Source organism: Salvelinus namaycush, chromosome 18 (assembly GCF_016432855.1).
Source record: "Salvelinus namaycush isolate Seneca chromosome 18, SaNama_1.0, whole genome shotgun sequence".
In the NCBI taxonomy this organism is placed as follows: Eukaryota; Metazoa; Chordata; class Actinopteri; order Salmoniformes; family Salmonidae; genus Salvelinus; species Salvelinus namaycush.
Window position 1 is genome coordinate 34,436,819 of NC_052324.1, and position 26,754 is coordinate 34,463,572.

A 26,754-nucleotide genomic window follows, 5' to 3' on the forward strand; every position below is an offset into this window, starting at 1 on the left:
ACTGGGACTGAGACAGGAACCATCCGAGCCCAGACACACACACATCAGCCTATTTAACCTGCACTGGGACTGAGACAGGAACCATCCGAGCCCAGACACACACACATCAGCCTATTTAACCTGCACTGGGACTGAGACAGGAACCATCCGAGCCCAGACACACACACATCAGCCTATTTAACCTGCACTGGGACAGACAGGAACCATCCGAGCCCAGACACACACACATCAGCCTATTTAACCTGCACTGGGACTGAGACAGGAACCATCCGAGCCCAGACACACACACATCAGCCTATTTAACCTGCACTGGGACTGAGACAGGAACCATCCGAGCCCAGACACACACACATCAGCCTATTTAACCTGCACTGGGACTGAGACAGGAACCATCCGAGCCCAGACACACACACATCAGCCTATTTAACCTGCACTGGGACTGAGACAGGAACCATCCGAGCCCAGACACAAGCCTATTTAACCTGCACTGGGACAAGAACCATCCGAACCCAGACACACACACACACCACACACACACACCACACACACACACACACACACACACACACACACACACACACACACACACACACACACACACACACACACACACACACACACACACACACACACACACACACACACACACACACACGCCTATTTAACCTGCACTGGGACAAGAACCATCCGAACCCAGACACATCGACCTGACTACAGAAACACAGGCCTCACTGTTCCAACTCCCTATAGCAAACACACACCTTAATCTCCATACCTAGTGCACGCACACACAGTTCTGCTGACAGTAGAAGACAGTCAATGACACTACACCCTTCCAGAACTCTACTAGGGCTGCAGACAGATAGAAGCCCTGGGGTTTGGCAGCTTCTGATTTGGCCTCAATAAACCAACTATGATTGGATGATTAGTAGAATCAGGTGCGCTACTGCTTGTCTGGAGCAAAGCCTGCACCCACACCAGTCCTTGAAATGCTAACCTTTCATTCTCTCTCTCTCTATTTAATGACATATTTTATTCATCCATCAGTCCCATGCCTCACCGACAAGAACTTCTGTTACAAACTGATCTGACAGCAGTTTTACAGCATCAATGGGAAAGGACCGCAGGGAGTGGGTCAAAGCTTGGTGGGGTCCCTACACATACAACTGACACAAACACACTCTCTTTCTAGCTCAGACTAGCCTATCCGTACTCACAGACTCTCTGTGTGTCAGATGAGCCTGGCCTCACCCTCCATGTTCAGTGGTAGCTCACACACTCCAGTGAAGTGCATCTCCTTGCCCCTGGTTCCCACAGACCTGGCCCCTCTCCCCCCCAGGCAGGGTGAGGGTCGCTGGGCCGTGGGGTCCGGGTACCTCCTCTCCCTCAAGAAGACGTCCAGTCGACGCAGCATCTGCTTGGGGTTCTTTTTGGCAAACAGCTCCATTTCTGGAGGGGAGCAGAGGCACAGTGGGGATGTGATTGTGTTCCAGAGGGATGTTAACAACTGGACTCGGTTAAGCCTGGAGTCCAAACAAAGTGAGTTACCTTTCAGGACGAAGCCGGAGTCAGAGATGGTCTTCTGCTGGCTCTTCCACAGCTGGTAGAGGTGCAGGAATGTGGCAACGTAGAACTCATTCAATACCCCCACTACCTGCTGACGACGGTTACACTCCCTGAAGCACCACACACACGCGCACACACACAACCACACAAAGAACACACAAATGCACACACACAAACAAATATGAGGATTTCCTGTAACTAAGTGACTAAGCTCTTGTGAGTGACAGTCAAGCCAATGTGTCTGTCTGTCTGTCTGTCTGTCTGTCTGTCTGTCTGTCTGTCTGTCTGTCTGTCTGTCTGTCTGTCTGTCTGTCTGTCTGTCTGTCTGTCTGTCTGTCTGTCTGTCTGTCTGTCGGTCGTAGAGGAGTAGTGCAGGACACTTACTTGGAGAGGGCCTCTTCTCTGAGTGCATGCAGGGCGATACAGGTCATATTGATGGACATCACACAGAAAGGAAAGTTCTAGAGAAAGATTGGGCAGAAAGAGTAGAGGTTTGTAAATAGACTATTAAATGTGTGCTTGCGTACTTGAATAATGTCCCCACTTCTTTGAAACTGCCCTCACCTGAACAGTTTGTGGCCCGTGTGTGTATGTACCTGTGTGGGGTGCTGGGACAGCTTGAAGATGTCTCTGGCTAAAGGCAGCGTCTCAGGGTCCATTACCAGGTACAAGGCATGCATCAACCCCAGGAAACCTGTACCACGCAGGTCTGTGGCTGGGTCCGTACCTACACAGAAAACACACACACACACACACACACACACACACACACACACACACAAATACACACGTTATCATTTGAGTGTGTTGTTCATTTCTTTATAAAATATAAATCTTATCAACTGTAATCAATAATGATTTAGTCTAAAACGTTGGGGTAGGAGGTGAAGTGCTAAGCTGACATATGGAATTGTTTTAAGATGGTCATACTAGATCATTTAGCTATTTGATTTTGAATTTTAGGACCCCTTTAGGTATAAAAATATTTATTTAAAAAATGATTTATATAAAAATATTGATTTTGGCCTTTACTATTAAAGCCTGTAGAAACATTGAATAACATATTCATTAATGGCAAAAAGGACAGTCCAAAAATGTATCATAAGAAACAAGGTTTTGAAGTGTCTGCCCTAAATCTAGGAGATATAAAAAAATATATTTAACCTCTTTTTTGGGTAGGCACAAAACTCCCTTCATACATCCATTTGTTTTTTAAAAACCCCTTCAGACAAGTCACCGGTGACACTTGTGGAGGTTGTAGAGCAAAACGGAGAACACCATCGTGTTCGTGAAAGTCTCATCTTTCCATTGGCTGGGCATAATAGTTTTCTACGTCAAACAGTTCAGACGCTACAGACTTTATGTGAGAAGACCGATTTTCGGGATGTCTCACGGTCTGACAAACACCGCTCTAGCTCTGCCACCTTTCACCACAGATGTCTCACGGTCTGACAAACACAGCTCTAGCTCTGCCACCTTTCACCACAGATGTCTCACGGTCTGACAAACACCGCTCTAGCTCTGCCACCTTTCACCACAGATGTCTCACGGTCTGACAAACACCGCTCTAGCTCTGCCACCTTTCACCACAGATGTCTCACGGTCTGACAAACACAGCTCTAGCTCTGCCACCTTTCACCACAGATGTCTCACGGTCTGACAAACACCGCTCTAGCTCTGCCACCTTTCACCACAGATGTCTCACGGTCTGACAAACACAGCTCTAGCTCTGCCACCTTTCACCACAGATGTCTCACGGTCTGACAAACACCGCTCTAGCTCTGCCACCTTTCACCACAGATGTCTCACGGTCTGACAAACACAGCTCTAGCTCTGCCACCTTTCACCACAGATGTCTCACGGTCTGACAAACACAGCTCTAGCTCTGCCACCTTTCACCACAGATGCGGAAGTGCGACACTGGCAGATGTGGTGGATTGAAATGCATCCAATACAAAACAGATATCTCTTAAACTGAAAGGTTTTTGATGGAGATGTTTTTTTTACATTTAATTTAAATTGATGCACCGTTGCGTCAATCGACTCGAGGGTTTTCATCTCTGTGTGAGCGTGGCATCTAGTAAAGCAGTGGTCACCCACTGGTCGATTGACAAGGCATTCCTATTCGATTACCAAACATTTCTGTAAAAAACCTAACGATAAAGCCTTACGTTGCTATTTTTTTATTAGCTCTGCGCTGTTGGCAGTAGGTGCACTTGATTCAACAGCTCTCTGCAGTTTCCTCACACCATAGACTGTAAAAAGAAGCCTTGAGCGCACAGCAAAGTTGATACTATGACATATCAAAACCATGACTAGAGAGAGACTCAACAAAAACAGGCAAGAGCTGCTGTTTTTATAAGAGTTCATGTTTAAGATGTTATTATTCAGCACTGTCAACACTAGGTTCAACACTTTTATAAGTCATAAAATGTGCATTCTCCATACTTCCACTCACACTACAAACAGCACTGCAGCTGCAATGAATGACTACAGCAAACTGTTTCCATCAGCTTGCGTTGTTATTATTAGCGGCTTGAGTATTGGAATAGCCTTCATTTCTCAGAACAAGTATAGACTGACGAGTTTCAGAAGAAAGTTCTTCGTTTCTGGCCATTTTGAGCCTGTAATCGAACCCACAAATGCTGATGCTCCAGATACTCAACTAGTCTAAAGAAGGCCAGTTTTATTGCTTCTTTAATCAGGACAACAGTTTTCAGCTGTGCTAACATAATTGCAAAAGGGTTTTCTAATGATCAATTAGCCTTTTAAAATGATAAACTTGGATTAGCTAACACAACGTGCCATTGGAACACAGGAGTGATGGTTGCTAATAATTGGCCTCTGTACGTCTATGTAGATATTCCATTAAAAATCAGCCGTTTCCAGCTACAATAGTCATTTACAACATTAACAATGTCTACACTGTATTTCTGATCAATTTGATGTTATTTTAATGGACAAAAAATGTGCTTTTCTTTAAAAAAACAAGGACATTTCTTAGTGATCCCATACTTTTGAATGGTAGTATATATATATATATATATATATATATATATATATATATATATATATATATATATTATGCTCACTCAGCTGTGCCTCACAATACAACAAATTATTTATTACCAGTGTGATCATACCAAAAATGTTGAAATATAATTTCTAAATGGTGGCAAGCCAATATGCAGTGATAATGTATTGGGCCTATAGTTTACTGCACAAACCTCATTGCTACAGAACTGTTTTTAATAGGTTAATGTTGCGTAGGCTTACGTTTTTTAAGTCATGTTAAAAGAAAATCTGAGCGGTAGATCTCGGCTTGCATTTTGTCTCAGAATGTGATCTCGACAGAAAAGGTTAGTGACCTTTGTTATAAAGTATGATGCTGGATACGTCTCTCACCCTGAAAGCCCACATTCTCCCAGTGTGTGCCGAACCGAGGACAGTCCAGCTTACTGCCTGTCAGCCTCTTATAGATGGTCTGTAGAACACGCAGGTGTACAGCCTGACTGTTATCCAGAGAACCTACAGAGGAACACACACACAATCGATCTCTTATTGTCTGCAAATCTCATATCTCGCCCTCACACACACACACACACACACTCTCTCTCTTACACTGTGCGATGGCAAAGACCAGGTCCCTCTCCTCCAGTAGTTCTCGGTGAAGTCGCGGCGGGCCGAACAGGAAGTGTGTGAAAGTGGCCAGACCCGTCCTGTGAATCGTGGGCTGGATCTTCTTCTACAGAGAGAGATAGGGGACAAAATACAAACTGAAACTGAAAAATGTTCTCAATTGATGGTGAGAGTGAGAATCTACAATGTAGTCCTCAAACCCCCATACACAGAAAGACAGACGGACCTTACCAGCAGCTCTCCAAGGTCTGTAGTCTGGAAGTGCTGCAGCGCCTCGTTAAAGGAGATGAGAGGGGTGGGACTGGACTCCTCACTGACCACTGGATACACACAGGTCAATAACAGACTCATATACAACATAGAATGGAGGATTTATGATCATGGGGTTGGAACCAAAATTATTTTCCAATCATTTCGTTATGAACAGGAGTCCAGTCCCACACCTACACATTCCAGGGTTTTTCTTTATTTTTACTATTTTCTACATTGTAGAATAATAGTGAAGACATCAAAACTATGAAATAACACATATGGAATCATGTAGTAACCAAATAAAAGTGTAAAACAAATCAAAATATATTTTAGATTCTTCAAAGTAGCCACCCTGTTCCTTGATGACAGCTTTGCACACTCTTAGCATTCTCTCAAGAAGCTTCACCTGAAATGCTTTTCCAACAGTCTTGAAGGAGTTCCCACATATGCTGAGCACTTGTTGGCTGCTTTTCCTTCACGCTGCGGTACATCTCATCCCAAACCATCTCAATGAGTTGAGGTCAGGTGATTGTGGAGGCCAGGTCATCTGATGTTGCACTCCATCACTCTCCTTCTTAGTCAAATAGAACTTACACAGCTTAGAGGTGTGTTGGGTCATTGTCCTGTGGAAAAACAAATGATAGTGCAAACTAGATGGCATAGCGTATCGCTGCAGAATGCTGTGGAGCCATGCTGGTTAAGTGTGCATTGAATTCTAAATAAATCACTGACAGTGTCAACAGCAAAGCACCCCCACACCATCACACCAACTCCTCCAAGTTTCACGGTGGGAACCACATGCAGAGATCATCTGTTCACCTACTCTGCATCTCACAAAGACACAGTGGTTGGAACCAAAAATCTCAAATTTGGACTGATCAAACCAAAGGACAGATTTCCACGGTCTAATGTCCATTGCTCATGTATCTTGGCCCAAGCAAGTCTCTTCTTCTTCTTGGTGTCCTTTAGGAGTGTGTTCTTTGCAGCAATTTGACCATGAAGGCCTTATTCACGCAGTCTCCTCTGAACAGTTGATGTTGAGATGTGTCTGTTACTTGAACTTGGGCTGCAATTTCTAAGGCTGGTAACTTTAATGAATTTATCCTCTGCAACAGAGGTAACTCTGGGTCTTCCTGTCCTGTGGCAGTCCTCATGAGAGACAGTTTCATCATAGCGCTTGATGGTTTTTGCGACTGCACTTGAAGAAACTTAAAGTTCTTGAAATTTTCCAGATTGGCTGACCTTCATGTCTTAAAGTAATGATGGACTGTTGTCTCTCTTTGCTTATTTGAGCTGTTCTTGCTTTAATATGGACTTGGTTTTTTACCAAATAGGGCCGTCTTCTGTATACCACCCCTACCTTGTCACAACACAACTGATTGGCTCAAACACATTAAGGAAAAAAGAAATTACACAAATTTACTTTTAATAAGAGACACCTGTTAATTGAAATGCATTCCAGGTGACTACCTCATGAAGCTGGTTGAGAGAATGCCAAGAGTGTACAAAGTTCTCACCAAGGCAAAGGGTGACCACTTTGAAGAATCTCAAACATAAAATATATTTTGATTTGTTTAACACTTTTTTGGTTTCTACATGATTCCATGTGATATTTCATAGTTTTGATGTCTTCACTATTATTCTACAATGTAGAAAACAATACAAATAAAGAAAAACCCTGGAATGAGTAAGTGTGTATTTTTTTTATATTTAGCTCAACATTAAATTACTTCAGATAGAGAAGCTTGCTATGGAGCGGGCAAGCTATTTACATAAATTGGACAGACAAGTGTAGAGCTCGAGATGCAATGGAAATGTTGCAGGTGGGGAGAGATAGAGGGTGGAGCCAAGCTTCCTCCTCCACCCTCTCTCCCCATGTGCAACATTTCCATTGCATCTCGCTCCCTACACTTGTCTGTCCATCACGCTTGGAAACAACTAACTTGAACGCAGCATAGGAAGCTGCTCTATCCGCACTGATTGGTGAAGTCATTTAATGAGCTAAATGTAAAATAAATATGGATTTCACAGGTTAAAATAGGAACAGAAAGGAACGACAAACGTTTTTGGCGTTCGAACCGGTTCAGAACTTTATTTCGCTAGTCAGAATAGTGGAAAAGAACGGGAAAAAAATGATGGTTCTGTTCAGAACGAATGATTCGAGAATGATTTAGGTTCCAACCCGTTAAGAGACAAAAATACTTTACATTTAAAACATTAACAAAGACATTACAGACTTATGTATAAAAATAAAACCCGAATACAGACACACAAATGACAGGGGAAGAGAAATACAGGTACAGCTTTCAGGCAGCCAGGGATTAGGGAGATGTTGCCCCTAACAACAACTCACCTGGTTGGATACTCTCTAGAGCCTCCCACTCCTCTCTAGCCTGCTCCACATCCGCACTCTCCCCTGAAAACACCCACAGGTGAGGAGAACACAACACAGACACAGCTAACCTGCAACAACATACACAGGTGAGGAGTAATCGTTCAGCCATGTTGATATGGTGACGCACTCTAGCACTACACAGCCGATTCAAATAATCAACTGGATGAGTTTGTTATTTGAGTCAGCTGTGTAGTCCTGGGGGGGGGGGGGGGGGGGGGGGGGGTGTTACTTTCTGTCTTGGGTTGCTTTCCTCCTGCTGCCAGGGACTGCAGAAGGCCATTCTGCTTCAGAGCTGAAATCTAGACGAATCACAATAAAATATAAAATATATGTAAACACAGAAACTCTAATAGAAAGAGAACAGGGACAGTGGTGCTGTGATGGATGGTTTCTGTCACATTTTTTACATGATGAGGGCCAGTATAGAGCAACTCACTGGCAGAGATTTGAGCACTGAACTACCGTTGGCGTGCTCTTTGACACTATGACCTGGCATCAGTCCATTCATCACCTGGGAATACAGAAACACAACAGGTTACATAACACAAAACAACAGGTTACACAATGCAATAGTGATGGTTCATAGGTACATATCACAATATTATTTTGGGACGATATTATATCGATATGTGACTCCAAGTATCAGTTTGTTAAAAACAAACTGTAGGTAGCGTTAGCTAGCGCAAGTCGGCTGTACCGGCGCCAAAACTCCCTTATTTTTCATCCTGTAGCTTGTTCTCCATCTTCTTTTTAAATAGTGAGTCAACATGTTTTCAGCACTTTTATTTCCCCGACTGATCAAAAATAGTTTTCTCATGCTCTCTTGTCTCTCTGCAGCAGAGATATAGTGAGCAATATGTTTGGAACATCAAATCGCAATACATAGAGAATCTCAATACATATCGTATCGGCACCTAAGTATTGTGATAATATCGTATCGTGAGGTCTCCGGTAATCCCCAGCCCTATAATGCAGCATAGAACAGCAGGACCAAAAAGCTACCAGTCCATAACGCTGACAACACAAGAGGCATATACAACAATTCCTTCTTAATAAACATTGTAAAAAACATATCTCTAAACGGGATCCTCTGGTCGGTTGTTGTACTCACAGGTTTGTGGTTGGAGTGGCCATTGGTTAGCTCCTCTGTCTCTTTACATTCATGATGGAACACACCATTCAGACCCTGGGGGGGGGGGGCAGCACAGAAGAGGCATCATCAGACACACACGCAGCACCAGAGAAAAGAGTGCAGGACCGTCTCTGTGGAATTAGAAGCAGCAGAGGCTCAGCCGGTAGCCTTCTCACCTGGGCAGGGTGGCACAGTGCCAGGGCCGACAAACAGGTACACACTGCAGGGAGATTATTGCTAAGCAGAGGGCGAACTGTTAGGTTACTTGGTAGTGGACACCTTTTATTTCCCCATGTAAACACTCTAGAGGGGAAGCTGCTTCATTACTTCCTCCTTCACTCACTAAAACAAAGGGGATTAAAAACAGAAGGGAAAGGGAAAGTCCCCTAAACACCACACATTTTAAGGATATGTCAATAGATACACAGAGATACCTGCAGTTAATTAGGTCCCCCAAAAGTGAACTCAGCCATGCTCACCTGAGAAATAGCTGAGAAATGGATGTATACAGTACTAGGAGGTTTTACTGTGAAGCGGATGGAAACTTTCTGCAGTAACAGGTCTATGTGCAATCTGATCGAATACCACCACACCACACCCAAACCGTCTACACCTGTGATGGTATCACACAGCCAGTATCCAGGTAACGTGAACAGATCAAACAGACTGCACCCAAGGCCAAAATGTTGATTTGGAACTTGACTGATACTGTTCCATTTCATTGTATACAGCTGGTGAGACTGCCAATCACATAGTTTACACACAGTTTAAACTCCTTTAAAATGTTAGGCTATGCAAGGTTAAACCACCTACCTCTGTGTGTGCTGTGACACCACTGTCCCCTTCCATGGCATGAGTGTGTGTGTCTGTGTGTGAGTGTGTAATCCCTGTTCTACCCTTTAAAGCCTTTTTCCCAAGAATGAGGCAGTCAGAAGAGGTATTGGGAAGACCCCCATGTCTGCTGTGTCCCTTTCCACAAATACTGCTTGTCAAACGTCCCCTTCCTTCCTCTCGCTCTCTCGGTCCAGAGTAGTCAACAGGTAGATCTCATTGAATACATGTTGTTTTGCATCCTGCCCCATTAGAGGGGCTGCAGAGCTGGGTATGGACACTGCTGATCTAGGGTGGCCTCCCTCTTTCCCAGCTGCTTCATTGCTTTGACACTCAATGTTGGCACCTCACATCCACAATATAACAATGCTCAAACCAAGGTGGGGTGAGTCTTGGTGAAGTGTGCCTTCTCCTTGACAAGATCCAACCAATAGGGGGCACTCATGACATGGTATGTCAAACTGGTTGTCATGGATATCTGCAATTTGGGGCAGAAAGAAATAAGGTGGGTAGCTCATAAATATAATGCCAAAAGCGAAATTATAATTGTTCATAAACACTGATCAATGACGTTCTATTTTCTTTGGGGAAAATATCCAAACTCATTGAATAATTATCTAGCTATAGTACATAGAATCGTTATCCAACTGTCAAACTAGCTAGCATTACCAAATGGCCAACGTGAGCTACTGTAGCTAGTGCCAAAGATCAACTCACACCCTACACAAAAAAAAAGTGGTTAGTTTAAGAAAAACGTCAAGGTACAATCTGAAACTTGGTTAACGTTCCCAGTAACTGACATAGCTAAGCTAACTACCGGTATGCTGTAGGAAGCTACGTGGGCTGACAACTGAGCGGGTCTGGCAGGCTATCTGCTAGTTAGTCTACAGTACATTAACTGTTAACAGATCCCAGCATTGTTTTTAATGTCAGGTCAATCTTGTTATTTATCTACATACATCATGAATGCATGCTTTTTTTTGGTTGCATATCATTTGTGCGAAGACAGGCAACTGGCTATTATCTAACTCAACATCAGTGTCTCACTACTGTCATCCAGCTAGCCTTTTTCCACAATCATGCAATCTGTTTCCACAAGCATATCACTAACTACAGTAGCTACTGGTCTTCTGGAGACTAAAAAAACGTTTTTTGATATTTTAGATTTCCCACAGTTTCTTAAACATTCATCTAACAACAGCGATTGTCTATATCATAGTTTAATACTATTGATTTTACCTCAGTTTCTCTCCCTCCAATCTCAGTTTCCCTTCCCCCTTTCCACAGTTAACGTCAAGTGCATTCTGGGAATTGTGGTTTCCTGCCCAGCCTGCGCTGGTTCCTTTTCGATTACGTCATGGTTAAAGCTAACCCAGGGATACGTTTCCCAGAATGGACCTTGATTGTACTGGACAATGCAAATAGGTGGTATAGTTAGCAATTTATGGTAATATAAAAATGTATATAACCGTAATGCACCTGTCCTGTAAAGTGGCCAGAAATGTGATAACATATATGGGTGCTTATATTTGTCTTGTTTCACACATGTACAAGCGTGTATAATACACATCAGAAATTGAATTATTATTATTATTTTTGCATATCACAATTCCCCCTGAGACACACACAGAGAGTCATAGCCAGGGTCTTCCATTATCAATGGCAACCCTGGAGCAATTAAGGTTAAGTGCCTTCCTCAAGGACACATAAACAGATTTGTTCCACCTTACTGGCCCAACGCTCTAACCGCTAGGCTACCTGCCACGTGTTTGTGTGTGTGCGTACTGAGGCCCTAATTGTGATATAGCAGGATGCTGTATGGTAGACCTACTGAAGGTCTACAGGTCAAAATGAAGTGACCTTCATTTCATATCATCCATCCTTCAAACCCCTCAAAAACATCTGGCATTTAAAATGAATTAACCCTACAAATAGCACTGTTGGGCGATCTGTAAAGCCATAGTCAATCAATCAACAACATAATAATACACTTAGCAAAACAATTATACTTACAATCTGTTGATGATATGCGATTAGAAAGATTCAGAATCTATGTATGACATCACAGCACAGTTAAACAATATATGAATCAAGGAAATCAAGAGAGGGTGGTCTATGGAGATAGGTGGGATGGGATGAGAGCAATTGAGGAGTAGATTTAATCTGTAGTAGTTGTGACTGAAAATAATATATATTCTGTGTACTGGACATGTCTGAGCACTATGTATCCAAATGTTTTTTTTTAAATCCTATGAATCCAAATGTGTATATAAAATACAAATATGTTATGGAATATTACGTATAAAAGTACCATGTAAGTAAAAAATGTATTTGTAACAAAAATGTATTTTTAACAAATAAACGTTTGTCCTCCGAAAAGGGGGGGTGGTGGATTGGCCAGTAATAAAAAATTACAATAAAAATGGACCATTTCACATTGTCACAGATCTAGGTTGCGTTCTCCTGCTCAGATGTTGCATGCATCAACCAATGATTGCGTGCCACGTCATCGACTGACAGATTGCTTTGACAAATTATGTGGTTAGCTGATAAGTAAAATACCTATTCAGGCGTGGTAAGATCTGGCAGGCGTCAGTAGCGCCTAGCCAGAGGAACACGCCCCTAGAGTCAGGTTAACCCCACCCAATCATAACGTTAAAGGAAAATCACAAAACTGTCCAACGCTTGGACCAGGTGACATTGTATTATTTGACTAACTTAGCACATTCACATGCTGTTCTGCTTTTAAATACATATCAAGGGGTAGAAATACCTCAAATTGAATATATTTCAACATTTCGCCAAAACTTTTACGATAGTTCACCAATGTGTTAACAGTTATCCAATGGCGAAGGGCAAACGCTGGTAGGAAAGCAGCTATTCCTGGTGACTGACTGTCCGTGGCTGTGTGGTCAGCTCACAGGGCTCAGCGTGGACATGTACTCTGAGAAATAACATCTCTCTGACCAGATCCCGCCTGGCATGCCAGCTATGTAAACCTTTGACATCATTGTGGTAGAACATGGGTGGGCTGGAGTGACGCACACTAGGTAGTTAGACTGGTGCTCTCCATCCCATCCAGCATCAGGGTTAGCCGGCCAGGCGGCCACAGAGAAACAGACTGAGGCATGGGAGCTACGTTACAATTCAGGACATTGAAAAGGCTTTTTCAGAAGAGGGAATTGAACCATGGTTGTCATCTTTGTCATGGAGTGTACTTGATAGTCAGATTGTTGTTTTTTGTCTATTTTGTTTAGTTACTTCACTTATCATCACTTGGCTGTGTTGTGAGGTCATACATTCCCTTCCCTCTTTACTCATGAAATAGGTTTTGTCTCTTATTCTCTTCCCATGTATCATGTGAACAGTACCAGGGCTGTCCAACCCTGTTCCTGGAGAGCTACCCTCCTGTAGGTTTTCACTACAATCCCAGTTGTATTGTTAGCTGTTACTGCACCGCTGGAGCTAGAAACATAAGCATTTCGCTGCAACTGTGATAACATCAACAAAATATGTGTCCACAACCAATAACATTTGATTTGATTTCCTTTGAACTAACCTGATTCATCTTATCAACCAGCTAATTATTAGAAGCGGGAGCGCTAGATTTGAGTTGGAGCAAAAACCTACAAACGACAGTACAGGAACAAAGTGGAGTCGCAATTCAACAGCTCAGACATGAGACGTATGTGGCAGGGACTCCAGACAATGACGGATTATAAAGGGAAAGCCAGCGACGCTGCGGACACCGACGCCTCGCTCCCAGAATAGCCAAACACCTTATTCGCCCGCTTTGAAGGAAAACACAGAGCCATCAACACCGGCCACCACCGCTCACAAGGACTGTGAGCTCTCATTCTCTGTTGCCAACATGAGTAAAACATTTAAGCGTCTTAACCCTCGCAAGGCTGCCGGCCCAGACGGCATCCCAAGGCGAGTCCTCAGAGCATGTGCAGACCAGCTGGCTGGAGTGTTTACAGACATATTCAATCTCTCCCTATCCCAGTCTGTTGTTCCCACTTGCTTCAAGATGCCGACCATTGTTCCTGTACCCAAGAAAGCGAAGGTAACTGAACTAAATGACTGTCGCCCCGTAGCACTCACTTCTGTCATCGTGAAGTGCTTTAAGAGTCTAATTAAGGATCGTATCACCTCCACCTTACCCGACACCCTAGACCCACTACAATGTGCATACCGCCCCAACAGATCCAAGGATGACGCAATTGCCATCGCACTGCCCTATCTCATCTGGACAAAAGGAATACCTATGTAAGAATGCTGTTCATCTACTACAGCTCAGACTTCAATACCATAGTGCCCTCCAAGCTCATCATTAAACTCGGGGCCCTGGGTCTGAACCCCGCCCTGGACTTCTTGAAGGGCCGACCCCAGGTGGTGAAGGTAGGCAACAACACCGCCGCCACACTGATCCTCAACACGGGGGCCCCACAAGGGTACGTGCTCAGACCCTCCTGTACTTTCTGTTCACCCATGACTCTGTGGACACTTACGTCTCCAACACCATCATTAAGTTTGCTGATGACACAACAGTGATTACCAACAATGACGAGAGCCTACAGGGAGGTGGTGAGGGACCTGGAGGAGTGGTGACAGGAAAACAACCTCTCCCTCAATGTCAACAAAATGAAGGATCTGATCATGGACTTCAGGAGACAGCAGAGAGCGCCCATCCACATCGACGGGGCCGCAGTGGAGAGGGTGAAAAGCTTCAAGTTCCTCGGTATGCACATCACTGACAACCTAAAATGGTCCATTCACACAGACAGTGTGGTGAAGAAGACCCTCACAAACTTCTACAGATGCACCATTGACAGCTTCCTGTCGGGCAGTATCATCACCTGGTATGGCATGCACCATCCGCAACCGCAGGGCTCTCCAGAGGGTGATGCGGTCAGCCCAACGCATCGCCAGGGGCACACTGCCTGCCTTCCAGGACATCTACAGCACCCGTTGTCACAGGAAGGCCAAGAAGAACATCAACAACCTCAGCCAACTGAGTCACAGCCTGTTAAACCCCGCTACCATCTAGAAGGCGGAGACAGTACAGCTGCATCAAACCTGGGAACGAGAGACTGAAAAACAGCTTCTACTATCTCCAGACCATCAGACTGTTAAATAGTCACCACTAGCTGGCCTCCACTCAGTACCCTGCCCTGAACCTTAGTCACTGTTACTAGCCGGCTTCCACCCAGTACTCAACCCCGCACCGTAGAGACTGCTGCCCTATGTACATAGTCATTGAAAACTGGTCACTTTAATAATGTTTACATACTGTTTTACCGACTTCATATGTATATACTGTATTCTAGTCAAGGCTCATCCTACATAACTACTGCTGTACATATACTGTCTATTTCACACCATTATATACACATATACATGAAGTGCACAGAACATTGACACTTTCCAGTATTGAGTGGTGCCACCCTCTTTTGCCCTCAGAACAGGCTCAATTCGTTGTTCATTCTACAAAGTATCAAAGTGTTCCACAGAGATGCTGGCGCATGTTGAATCCTTTGGGTGGTGGACCATTCTTGATACACACGGGAAACTGTTCAGCATTAAAAACCAAGCAGTGTTGCAGTTCTTGACACACTCAAACCGGTGTGCCTGGCACCTACTACCATAACCTGTTTAAAGGCACTTAAATATTTTGTCTTACTCATCCACCCTCTGAATGGCAGACATACACAATCCATGTCTCACTGCTTAAAAATCCTTCTTTAACCTGTCTCGTCACCTTCATCTACACTGATTGAAGTGGATTCAACAAGTATCATCAATAAGGGATCATTGCTTTCACCTGGTCAGTCTATATCATGGAAAGAGCAGGTGTTCTTAATGTTTTGTGTGCTCAGTGTATATACAGTGCATTTGGAAAGTATTCAGCCCCCTTGACTATTTCCACATTTTGTTAGGTTAAAATCAAATTGTATTGGTCACATACACATGGTCAGCAGATGTTATTGCGAGTGTAGCGAAATGCTTCTAGTTCCGACAGTGCAGCAATATCAAGAAATAATCTAACAATTCCACAACAACTACAGTTGAAGTCGGAAGTTTACATACACCTTAGCCAAATACATTTAATCTCAGTTTTTCACAATTCCTGACATTTTATCCTAGTAAAAATTATTTGTCTTAGGTCAGTTACCACTTTATTTTAAGAATGTGAAATGCCAGAATAATAGTAGAGAGAATGATGTATTTCAGCTTTTATTTCTTTCATCACATTCCCCGCGGGTCAGAATTTTACATACACTCAATTAGTATTTGGTAGCATTGCCTTTAAATTGCTTAACTTGGGTCAAATGTTTTGGGTGGCCTTCCACAAGCTTCCCACAATAAGTTGGGTGAATTTTGGCCCATTCCTCCTGACAGAGCTGGTGTAACTGTCAGGCTTGTAGGCCTCCTTGCTCGCACACGCTTTTTCTGCCCACAAATGTTCTATAGGATTGAGGTCAGGGCTTTGTGATGGCCACTCCAATACCTTGACTTTGTTGTCCTTAAGCCATTTTGCCACAACTTTGGAAGTATGCTTGGGGTCATTGTTCATTTGGAAGACCCATTTGGGACCAAGCTTTAACTTCCTGACTGATGTCTTGAGCTGTTGCTTCAATATATCCACATAATTTTCCATCCTCATGATGCCATCTATTTTGTGAAGTGCACCAGTCCCTCCTGCAGCAAAGCACCCTCACAACATGATGCTGCCACCCCCGTGCTTCACGGTTGGGATGGTGTTCTTCGGTTTGCAAGCGTCCCCTTTTTCCTCCAAAAATAACAATGGTCATTATGGCCAAACAGTTCTATTTTTGTTTCATCAGACCAGTGGACATTTCTCCAAAAAGTACGATCTTTTGTCCCCATGTGCAGTTGCAAACCGTAGTCTGGCTTTTTTTAATGGCGGTTTTTGAGCAGTGGCATATTCTTTGCTGAGCGGCCTTTCAGGTTATGTCGATATAGGACTTGTTTTACTGTGGATATAGATACTTTTGTACCTGTTTCCTCCAGCATCCTCACAAGGTCCTTTGCTGTTGTTCTGGGATTGTTTTGCACTTTTCACACCAAAGTACGTTCATCTCTAGGAGACAGAACGCGTCTCCTTCCTGAGCGGTATGACGGCTGCGTGGTCCCATGATGTTTATACTTGCGTACTATTGTTTGTACAGATTAATGTGGTACCTTCAGGTGTTTGGAAATTGCTCCCAAGGATGAACAAGACTTGTGGAGGTCTCCAATTCTTTTTCTGAGGTCTTGGCCGATTTCTTTTGATTTTCCCATGATGTCAAACAAAGAGGCACTGAGTTTGAAGGTAGGCCATGAAATACATCCACAGGTACACCTCCAATTGACTCAAATGATGTCAATTAGCCTATCTAAAGCCATGACATCATTTTCTGGAATTAGAATATGTACGTACATATAAATATATGGATGAGCAATGACCGAGCAGCATGGGCAAGATGCAATAGATGTTATAAAATACAGTATATACAGCGGCAAGAAAAAGTATGTGAACCCTTTGGAAATACCTGGATTTCTGCATAAATTGGTCATAAAATTTGATCTGATCTTCATCTAGGTCACAACAATAGACAAACACAGTCTGCTTAACCTAATAACACAAGTCAAATCAAAGTTTATTTGTCACGTGCGCCGAATACAACAGGTGTAGACCTTACAGTGAAATGCTTACTTACAGGCTCTAACCAATAATGCAAAAAAGGTATTAGGTAAAAAATATGTAAGTCAAGAAATAAAACAACAGTAAAAAGACAGGCTATATACAGTAGCGAGGCTATAAAAGTAGCTACATGCAGACACCGGTTAGTCAGGCTGATTGAGGTAGTATGTACATGTAGATATAGATAAAGTGACTATGCTACCTCTGTAGCACCTTACGGTCAAATGCCGAGCAATTGCCGTACCAGGCGGTGATGCAACCGGTCAGGATGCTCTCGATGGTGCCGCTGTAGAACCTTTTGAGGATCTCAGGACCCATGCCAAGTCTTTTTAGTTTCCTGAGGGGGAATAGGCTTTGTCGTGCCCTCTTCACGACTATCTTAGTGTGTTTGGACCATTCTAGTTTGTTGTTGATGTGGACACCAAGGAACTTGAGGCTCTCAACCTGCTCCACTACAGCCCCGTCGATGAGAATGGGGGCGTGCTCGGTCCTCCTTTTCCTGTAGTCCACAATTATCTCCTTACTCTTGATTACTTTGAGGGATAGGTTTTTATTCTGGCACCCCCCGGTCCCTATAGGCTGTCTCGTCGTTGTCGGTGATCAGGCCTACCACTGTTGTGTCGTCAGCAAACTTAATGATGGTGTTGGAGTCGTGCTTGGCCATGCAGTCGTGGGTGAACAGGGAGTACAGGAGGGGACTGCACGCGCCCTTGGGGGGCTCCAGTGTTGAGGATCAGCGTGGCAGATGTGTTGCTACCTACCCTCACCACCTGGGGTCGGCCCATCAGGAAGTCCAGGATCCAGTTGCAGAGGGAGGTGTTTAATCCCAGGATCCTTAGTTTAGTGATGAGCTTTGAGGGCACTATAGTGTTGAACGCTGAGCTGTTGTCAATGAATAGTAATCTCACATAAGTGTTCCTTTTGTCCAGGTGGGAAAGGGCAGTGTGGAGTGCAATAGAGATTGCATCATCTGTGGATCTGTTTGGGCGGTATGCAAATTGGAGTGGGTATAGGGTTTATGGTTTATGGTGTTGATGTGAGCCATTACCAACCTTTCAAAGCACTTCATGGCTACGTACGTGAGTGCTACAGGTCTGTAGTCATTTAGGCAGGTTGCCTTTGTGTTCTTGGGCACAGGGACTATGGTGGTCTGCTTAAAACATGTTGGTATTACAGACTGAATCAGGAACATGTTGAAAATGTCAGTGAAGACACCTGCCAGTTGGTCAGCACATGCCCGGAGCACACGTCCTGGTAATCCATCTGGCCCCGCAGCCTTGTGAATGTTGACCTGTTTAAAGGTCTTACTCATGTCGGCTACGAAGAGCGTGATCACACTGTCGTCCGAAACAGCTGATGCTCTCATGCATGCCTCAGTGTTGCTTGCCTCGAAGCGAGCATATAAGTGATTTAGCTCGTCTGGTACGCTCCTGTCACTGGGCAGCTCGCGGCTGTGCTCCCCTTTGTAGTCTGTAACAGTTTGCAAGCCCTGCCACATAAGACGAGCGTCGGAGCCGGTGTAGTATGATTCAATCTTAGCCCTGTATTGAGGCTTTGCCTGTTTGATGGTTCGTCGCAGGGCATAGCAGGATTTCTTGTAAGCTCCCGGGTTAGAGTCCCGCACCTTGAAAGCGGTAGCTCTACCCTTTAGCTCAGTGCGAATGTTGCCTGTAATCCGTGGCTTCTGGTTTTGGTATGAACGTACAGTCACTGTGGGGACGACGTCATCGATGCACATATTGATGAAGCCGATGACTGATGTGGTGTATTCCTCAATGCCATTGGATGAATCCCGGAACATATTCCAGTCTGTGCTAGCAAAACAGTCCTGTAGTGTAGCATCCGCGTCATCTGACCACTTCCGTATTGAGCGATTCACTGGTACTTCCTGCTTTAGTTTTGCTTGTATGCAGAAATCAGGAGGACAGAATTGTGATCAGATTCCATATTGAGCGAGTCACTGGTACTTCCTGCTTTAGTTTTTGCTTGTAAGCAGGAATCAGGAGGATAGCATTGTGGTCAGATTTGCCAAACGGAGGGCCATGGAGAGCTTGGTATGCATCTCTGTGTGTGGAGTCAAGGTGGTCTAGGATTTTTTTCCCCTGTGTGCACATGTGACATGCTGGTAAAAATTTGGTAAAACTGATTTAAGTTTGCCTGCATTAAAGTCCCCGGCCACTAGGAGCGTCGCTCCTGGGTGAGCATTTTCTTCTTTGCTTATGGCCTTATAGAGTTGGTTGAGAGCGGTCTTAGTGCCAGCTTCGCTTTGTGGTGGTAAACTGTTCTGCCTGCGGCTAGGACCATGCCTCAGGACTACCTGGCATGATGACTTCTTGCTGTCCCCAGTCCACCTGGCTGTGCTGCTGCTCCAGTTTCAACTGTTCTGCCTGCGGCTATGGAACCCTGACCTGTTCACCGGACATGCTACCTGTCCCAGACCTGCTGTTTTCAACTCTCTAGAGACTGCAGGAGTGGTAGAGATACTCTTAATGATCGGCTATGAAAAGCCAACTGACATTTACTCCTGAGGTGCTGACTTGCTGCACCCTCGACAACTACTGTGATTATTATTATTTGACCATGCTGGTAATTTATGAACATTTGAACATCTTGGCCATGTTCTGTTATAATCTCCACCCGGCACAGTCAGAAGAGGACTGGCCACCCCTCATAGCCTGGTTCCTCTCTAGGTTTCTTCCTAGGTTTTGGCCTTTCTAGGGAGTTTTTCCTAGCCACTGTGCTTCTACACCTGCATTGCTTGCTGTTTGGGGTTTTAGGCTGGGTTTCTGTACAGCACTTTGAGATATCAGCTGATGTAAGAAGGGCTATATAAATAAATTTGATTTGATTTGATTAAATAGATGGCTACGAATAATACAGATGAGAACTCTCTTGGGAGATAGTGTGGTCGACAACTTATCATAAGGTACTCTACCTCAGGCGAGCAATACCTCGAGACTTCTTTAATATTAGACATCGTGCACCAGCTGTAATTGACAAAAAGACACACACCCCCGCCCCTCGTTTTACCAGAGGTAATGTCTCTGTTCTGCCGGTGCATGGAAAATCCCGCCAGCTCTATATTGTCTGTTTCTTCGTTCAGCCACGTCTCGGTGAAACATAAGATGTTACAGTTTTTAATGTCCCGTTGGTAGGATAATCTTAATATAAGGTCATCAATTTTATTTTCTAACGATTGCACGTTAGTAAGGAGAATTGGGAGGAATGCAATGGGAGTTTACTTGCTCGCCTCCTGCTTCTCAGAAGGATCCCCGATCTGTGTCCCCTTTTCCCGTCTTTTCTTCACGCAAAAGGCGTGGATCTGGGACTGTTCCAGTGAAAGCAGGATATCCTTCTTGTCAGACTCGTTAAAGGAAAAGTTTCCTCCAGTCCGTGGTGAGTAATTGCTTTTCTGATGTCCAGAAGTTATTTTCGGTCATAAGAGACGGTAGCAGCAACATTATGTACACAATAAGTTTAAAAAATAAGTTACACAAAACGCAAAAAAATCCAATGTAAAACGTCAGCAATGTTCTTCGGCGCCATCTTGTAATTTATGCTTCACCGTAGGAAGTTGCTATTAAACACCAAGACCTGGCTGTTAGTCATCACATGTGATGTGAATGCGCGGATAGGGGGCTACAGAAACCAAATGGACACTTGGAAAGCATTGCAATTTAATATTTTGTTGTATCATTTTATTTCCTAATAATTTAAGCTCTTCAGATTTCTTCAGAGAATACTGTACCAAAACTGTTACACGTAGGTGATAGCGAGGGGGTGAGCTAAGCTAACGAGCCTGCTATCGAAACGCATACTAAAAGTGCCTTGTCTCAAATGTATTAATCATTGCTCTGACTGATTTTGGTTACGAGAGGGTTGCACTGGCAACCTCAGATTGACTTTTATCAAAAACTGAAACATTTAAAACAGAAGATTGGAGTTGGAGCTATATATGCTCTGATGCACAGAACAATTGTATATTGGCAGGTCTGACCTTTGAGCAGTTCGTGGCAGTTTTCCTGATGAGAGTCGGTATGGAGAAATCAAATAATTTTGAATCGATCATCAAACCATTTGTCATTGTTGTTCATTTTCTTCAGTTTTCTCTTTGAGATTTTTAGATTTGATAGGAAAGCTGAGAGGTCAAATATACTATACTGCCAAGTTCACACTTTCACTATTACAGTGGAACATTTTGTCCAGGAAGTTGTCTAAAAGGGATTGAATTTGTTGTTGCCTAATTGTTTTTTGGTAGGTTTCCAAACTACATTCCTTCCATCTATAGCATTTCTTAATATTACTCAGTTTCTGTGGCTTTGATGCCTCATGATTGAGTATTGCTCTGTATTGCGCCGCTATGGTCTGATAGGGGTGTCAGTGGGCTGACAGTGAACGCTCTGAGAGACTCTGGGTTAAGGTCAGTGATAAAGTAGTCTACAGTACTACTGCCAAGAGATGAGTTATAGGTGTACCTACCATAGGTGTCCCCTCGAAGCCTACCATTGACTATGTACATACCCAGCGTGCGACAGAGCTGCAGGAGTTGTGACCCGTTTTTGTTGGTTATGTTGTCATAGTTGTGCCTAGGGGGGCATATTCTGACGGTTCTGACATTTAGGTCGCCACAGACTAGTACATGTCCCTGGGCCTGGAAATGAGTGATTTCCCCCTTCAGGATGGAGAAGCTGTCTTCATTAAAGTATGGGGATTCTAGTGGGGGATATAGGTAGCACACATGAGGACATTTTTCTCTGTTAAGATCATTTCCTTTTGAATTTCTAGCCAAATGTAAAATGTTCCTGTTTTGATTAATTTCATGGAGTTAGGTCTGCTCTATACCAAATTAGCATACCCCCTGAGTCCCTTCCCTGTTTCACACCTGGTAGTTTGGTGGATGGGACTACCAACTCTCTGTAACCTAGAGGGCAACCAGTGGGTCCATCTCCTCTATACCAGGTTTCTTGTAGGATGACAATGTCTGTATTTCCGATTTCTTTGATGAAGTCCAGGTTCCTGCTCTTTAGGCCAAAGGCAGATGATCTCAGGCCTTGGATATTCCAGGATGAGATAGTGAGGGCTTTGTGTTCCATAAAGTATCCAATGTTGTTGCTCGTGTGGTTTGGCCTCAGGCCAGTAAGTGTGAGCAGAACCTGCTGAGCTTCTGGTACATGCCATTGGCTTGGGCTAGTGTAAGAGTGGGGGTTGGGCCTGTTTGCCCGCTCACGGTCTGGGCGTATGTGTGACTTCCATGTTGAGGCCCTCTTTGTGGGGGTGAGGTGCATGGGGTGGGCAGGAGGGGCATACGTCTGATCTGAGAGGTCCTAAATTGGGTGTGAGCATGGTTGACTTGGGGGGGTGTTGATTGGTTGGGGTGGGGGTGTGTATATGGCTGGTGGTGTTGTGGTCTGGATGTAGGTCCTCTCGGTGTGGGTCCTCTATGTGTAGGTCCAGGGAGGGGTCCAGCAGGTCTGGAAGAGTGTCTCGCTGGTCTGGGTGGGGTGTCTATTGATCTGTTTCTTCCGTTGTGAAGTTTTGGGGCTGCGTTTGAGAGCGATGTCCTTTAGAGTCCGGGCGAAGGTGGGCACTGCTGCCTTGTGTAGGTGGACCTGGTCATAGAGGCTGTTCAAGTCCAGGGTGGAGTGGTGGGCCACATTTGGTTTTGAGGCACAGTCACGGGAAATACTTGTGTTTACCCGCTGTATGGTAGCAGGGTGGAAGTCTTTTCGTGGTAGCAGGGTGGAGATAACCACTTGTGCATTGGGGAAAGTAGAAGAAGCTTTTTCAATCACTCCCTTCAGTGGTGTGGCCACCCTTTCCTGCTGTGTTCTCAGGTCGTTTGTGCCTGTGTGTATTATTATGTGGCTAGGTGAACCTAGTTGGTCCTCAAACAGAAGGTCTAGGGCGCGCTGGGGGGGGGGGGGGGGGGGGGTGAGATCCCCTGGGCTTGGGGTTCTTAATTTGTCTGTTCTGCTGTAATGTCGAGGCTATGATCAGGGTCTGGTGTGGACTGTTCTGCTGTGGTGTCGAGACTTTTGTCGGGAGCTGAGGTGGGCTGTTCTGCTGGCTTCTCTGTGGGGGTGGCCACCTCTCTAGTGGGTTGTTCACTGTCACACACCATCCCCCTCAACCTCTCCTCCAGCAGTCTGATCCTCTCCTCTAGTGCTCTGTTCTTCTCCTGCTCTTGCTTTTTATATTGTTGAAGTTGTCTCACCACAGTCCAGAGCGCAGATATGTCTCTCTCCACCTCCAGCTCTCCGGGTCTGGTTAAGGGGGTGTTGTTGTGCTGGACTGTTGTCTGGGTCTGTGCTAACTGGAGTGTGTTCACCTGCTGTTTCAGCTCCACCTGCCTTACCTCCAGCTGGGTAAATGTATCCTTCATTTCAATGAGGGGGTAGTACTCTGTGCTGGGAGAATATGCTTCACCGTAGGGATGGTGCTAGGTTTCCTCCAGACGTGACTCTTGGCATTCAGGCCAAAGAGTTCAATCTTGGTTTCATCAGACCAGAGAATCTGGTCATTTCGGTGCCTTTTGGCAAACTCCAAGCAACTGTATTGTGCCTTTTACTGAGGAGTGGCTTCCATCTGGCCACTTTACCATAAAGGCCTGATTGGTGGAGTGATGCAGAGATGGTTGTCCTTCTGGAAGGTTCTCCCACCTCCACAGAGGAACTCTGGAGCTCTGTCAGAGTGACCATCGGGTTCTTGGTCACCTTCCTGACCAAGGCCCTTCTCACCCGATTTCTCAGTTTGGCCAGGTGGCCAGCTCTTGGAAGAGTCTTGGTGGAGGCCACTGTGCTCTTGGGGACCTTCAATGCTGCAGAAATCTTTTGGTACCCTTCCCCAGATCTGTGCCTCAACACAATCCTGTCTCAGAGCTCTACGGACAATTCCTTCGACCTCATGGCTTGGTTTTTGCTCTGACATGCACTGTCAACTGTGGGACTTCATATAAACAGGTGTGTGCCTTTCCAAATCATGTCCAATCAATTGAATTTACCACAGGTGGCCAATCAAGTTGTAGAAACAGGATGCACCTGAGCTCAAGGGTCTGAATACTTATGTAAATAAGGGATTTCATTATTATTATTTTTTTAATACATTTGTATAAAAAAAATTGAACCTGTTTTTGCTTGGTCATTATGGGTTATTGCGTGAGGAAAATGTTTGATCTAATCAATTTTATAATAAGGCTGTAACGTAACAAAATGTGGAAAATGGGAAGGGGTCTGAATACTTTCCGAATGCACTGTATATATTCTGGACTCTGACATTACTTGTTATGAAATGTCTTCATTTTTTAATTTTTTAATATTTGTGTGTATTGTTTTGTATTGTTAGGTATTACTGCAATGTTGGAGCTAGAAACATAAGCATCAAATCAAATCAAATCAATCAATCAAATCAAATCAAATTTTATTTGTCACATACACATGGTTAGCAGATGTTAATGCGAGTGTAGCGAAATGCTTGTGCTTCTAGTTCCGACAATGCAGTAATAACCAACGAGTAATCTAACCTAACAATTCCACAACTACTGCCTTATACACACACAAGTGTAAAGGGATAAAGAATATGTACATAAAGATATATGAATGAGTGATGGTACAGAACGGCATAGGCAAGATGCAGTAAATGGTATAAAGTACAGTATATACATATGAGATGAGTAATGTAGGGTATACTAACATAAAGTGGCATAGTTCAAAGTGGCTAGTGATACATGTATTACATAAAGATGGCAAGATGCAGTAGATAATATAGAGTACAGTATATACATATACATATGAGATGAGTAATGTAGGGTATGTAAACATTATATTAAGTGGCATTGTTTAAAGTGGCTAGTGATACATTTTTACATACATTTCCATCAATTCCCATTATTAAAGTGGCTGGAGTTGAGTCAGTATATTGGCAGCGGCCACTAAATGTTAGTGGTGGCTGTTTAACAGTCTGATGGCCTTGAGATAGAAGCTGTTTTTCAGTCTCTCGGTCCCTGCTTTGATGCACCTGTACTGACCTCGCCTTCTGGATGATAGCGGGGTGAACAGGCAGTGGCTCGGGTGGTTGTTGTCCTTGATGATCTTTATGGCCTTCCTGTGACATCGGGTGGTGTAGGTGTCCTGGAGGGCAGGTAGTTTGCCCCCGGTGATGCGTTGTGCAGACCTCACTACCCTCTGGAGAGCCTTACGGTTGTGGGCGGAGCAGTTGCCGTACCAGGCGGTGATACAGCCCGACAGGATGCTCTCGATTGTGCATCTGTAGAAGTTTGTGAGTACTTTTGGTGACAAGCCGAATTTCTTCAGCCTCCTGAGGTTGAAGAGGCGCTGCTGCCCCTTCTTCACAACGTTGTCTCTGTGGGTGGACCAATTCAGTTTGTCCGTGATGTTGTACACCGAGGAACTTAAAACTTACTACCCTCTCCACTACTGTCCCGTCGATGTGGATAGGGGGGGTGCTCCCTCTGCTGTTTCCTGAAGTCCACAATCATCTCCTTTGTTTTGTTGACGTTGAGTGTGAGGTTATTTTCCTGACAGCACACTCCGAGGGCCTTCACCTCCCCTCTGTAGGCCGTCTCGTCGTTGTTGGTAATCAAGCCTACCACTGTAGTGTCGTCTGCAAACTTGATGATTGAGTTGGAGGCGTGCATGGCCACGCAGTCGTGGGTGAACAGGGAGTACAGGAGAGGGCTCAGAACGCACCCTTGTGGGGCCCCAGTGTTGAGGATCAGCGGGGTGGAGATGTTGTTACCTACCCTCACCACCTGAGGGCGGCCCGTCAGGAAGTCCAGTACCCAGTTGCACAGGGCGGGGTCGATACCCAGGGTCTCGAGCTTGATGACGAGTTTGGAGGGTACTATGGTGTTAAATGCTGAGCTGTAGTCGATGAACAGCATTCTCACATAGGTATTCCTCTTGTCCAGATGGGTTAGGGCAGTGTGCAGTGTGGTTGTGATTGCGTCGTCTGTGGACCTATTGGGTCGGTAAGCAAATTGGAGTGGGTCTAGGGTGTCAGGTAGGGTGGAGGTGATATGGTCCTTGACTAGTCTCTCAAAGCACTTCATGATGACGGAAGTGAGTGCTACGGGGCGGTAGTCGTTTAGCTCAGTTACCTTAGCTTTCTTGGGAACAGGAACAATGGTGGCCCTCTTGAAGCATGTGGGAACTGCAGACTGGGATAAGGATTGATTGAATATGTCCGTAAACACACCAGCCAGCTGGTCTGCGC

At 44.6% G+C, this 26,754-nt stretch overlaps 1 protein-coding gene and 1 long non-coding RNA gene across 2 annotated transcripts; both read right to left on the reverse strand.

Moving 5' to 3' along the window:
• Positions 1–630: 630 nt before the first annotated feature.
• LOC120062794 (ELMO domain-containing protein 3-like) lies at positions 631–7,998 on the reverse strand. Its single transcript, XM_039012867.1, has 8 exons — positions 7,811–7,998; positions 5,437–5,525; positions 5,188–5,311; positions 4,972–5,094; positions 2,163–2,293; positions 1,951–2,027; positions 1,549–1,676; positions 631–1,449 (listed from the first exon to the last, which is right to left on the reverse strand). The coding sequence occupies exons 1-8, from the start codon at positions 7,959–7,961 to the stop codon at positions 1,232–1,234; spliced, it is 1,041 nt and encodes a 346-aa protein (XP_038868795.1). The 5' UTR covers positions 7,962–7,998; the 3' UTR covers positions 631–1,231.
• A 99-nt stretch (positions 7,999–8,097) lies between these two features.
• On the reverse strand, positions 8,098–11,096 carry LOC120062796. The gene is made up of 4 exons (XR_005478439.1): positions 11,055–11,096; positions 9,798–10,293; positions 8,964–9,038; positions 8,098–8,363 (listed from the first exon to the last, which is right to left on the reverse strand). It is a non-coding gene; the product is annotated as an uncharacterized LOC120062796 (long non-coding RNA).
• Positions 11,097–26,754: the final 15,658 nt, after the last annotated feature.

Bases quoted from the DNA above. Each gene is read 5' to 3' on its own strand.
- LOC120062794 (XM_039012867.1), bottom strand. From the start codon at position 7,961: ATGGCTGAACGATTACTCCTCACCTGTGTATGTTGTTGCAGGTTAGCT. The intron at 2,028-2,162 runs GTACATACACAC...ATCTTTCTCTAG, and splicing joins TGTCCCAGCACCCCACACAG to AACTTTCCTTTCTGTGTGAT. The intron at 1,450-1,548 runs GTAACTCACTTT...GCTCCCCTCCAG, and splicing joins CTCCGGCTTCGTCCTGAAAG to AAATGGAGCTGTTTGCCAAA.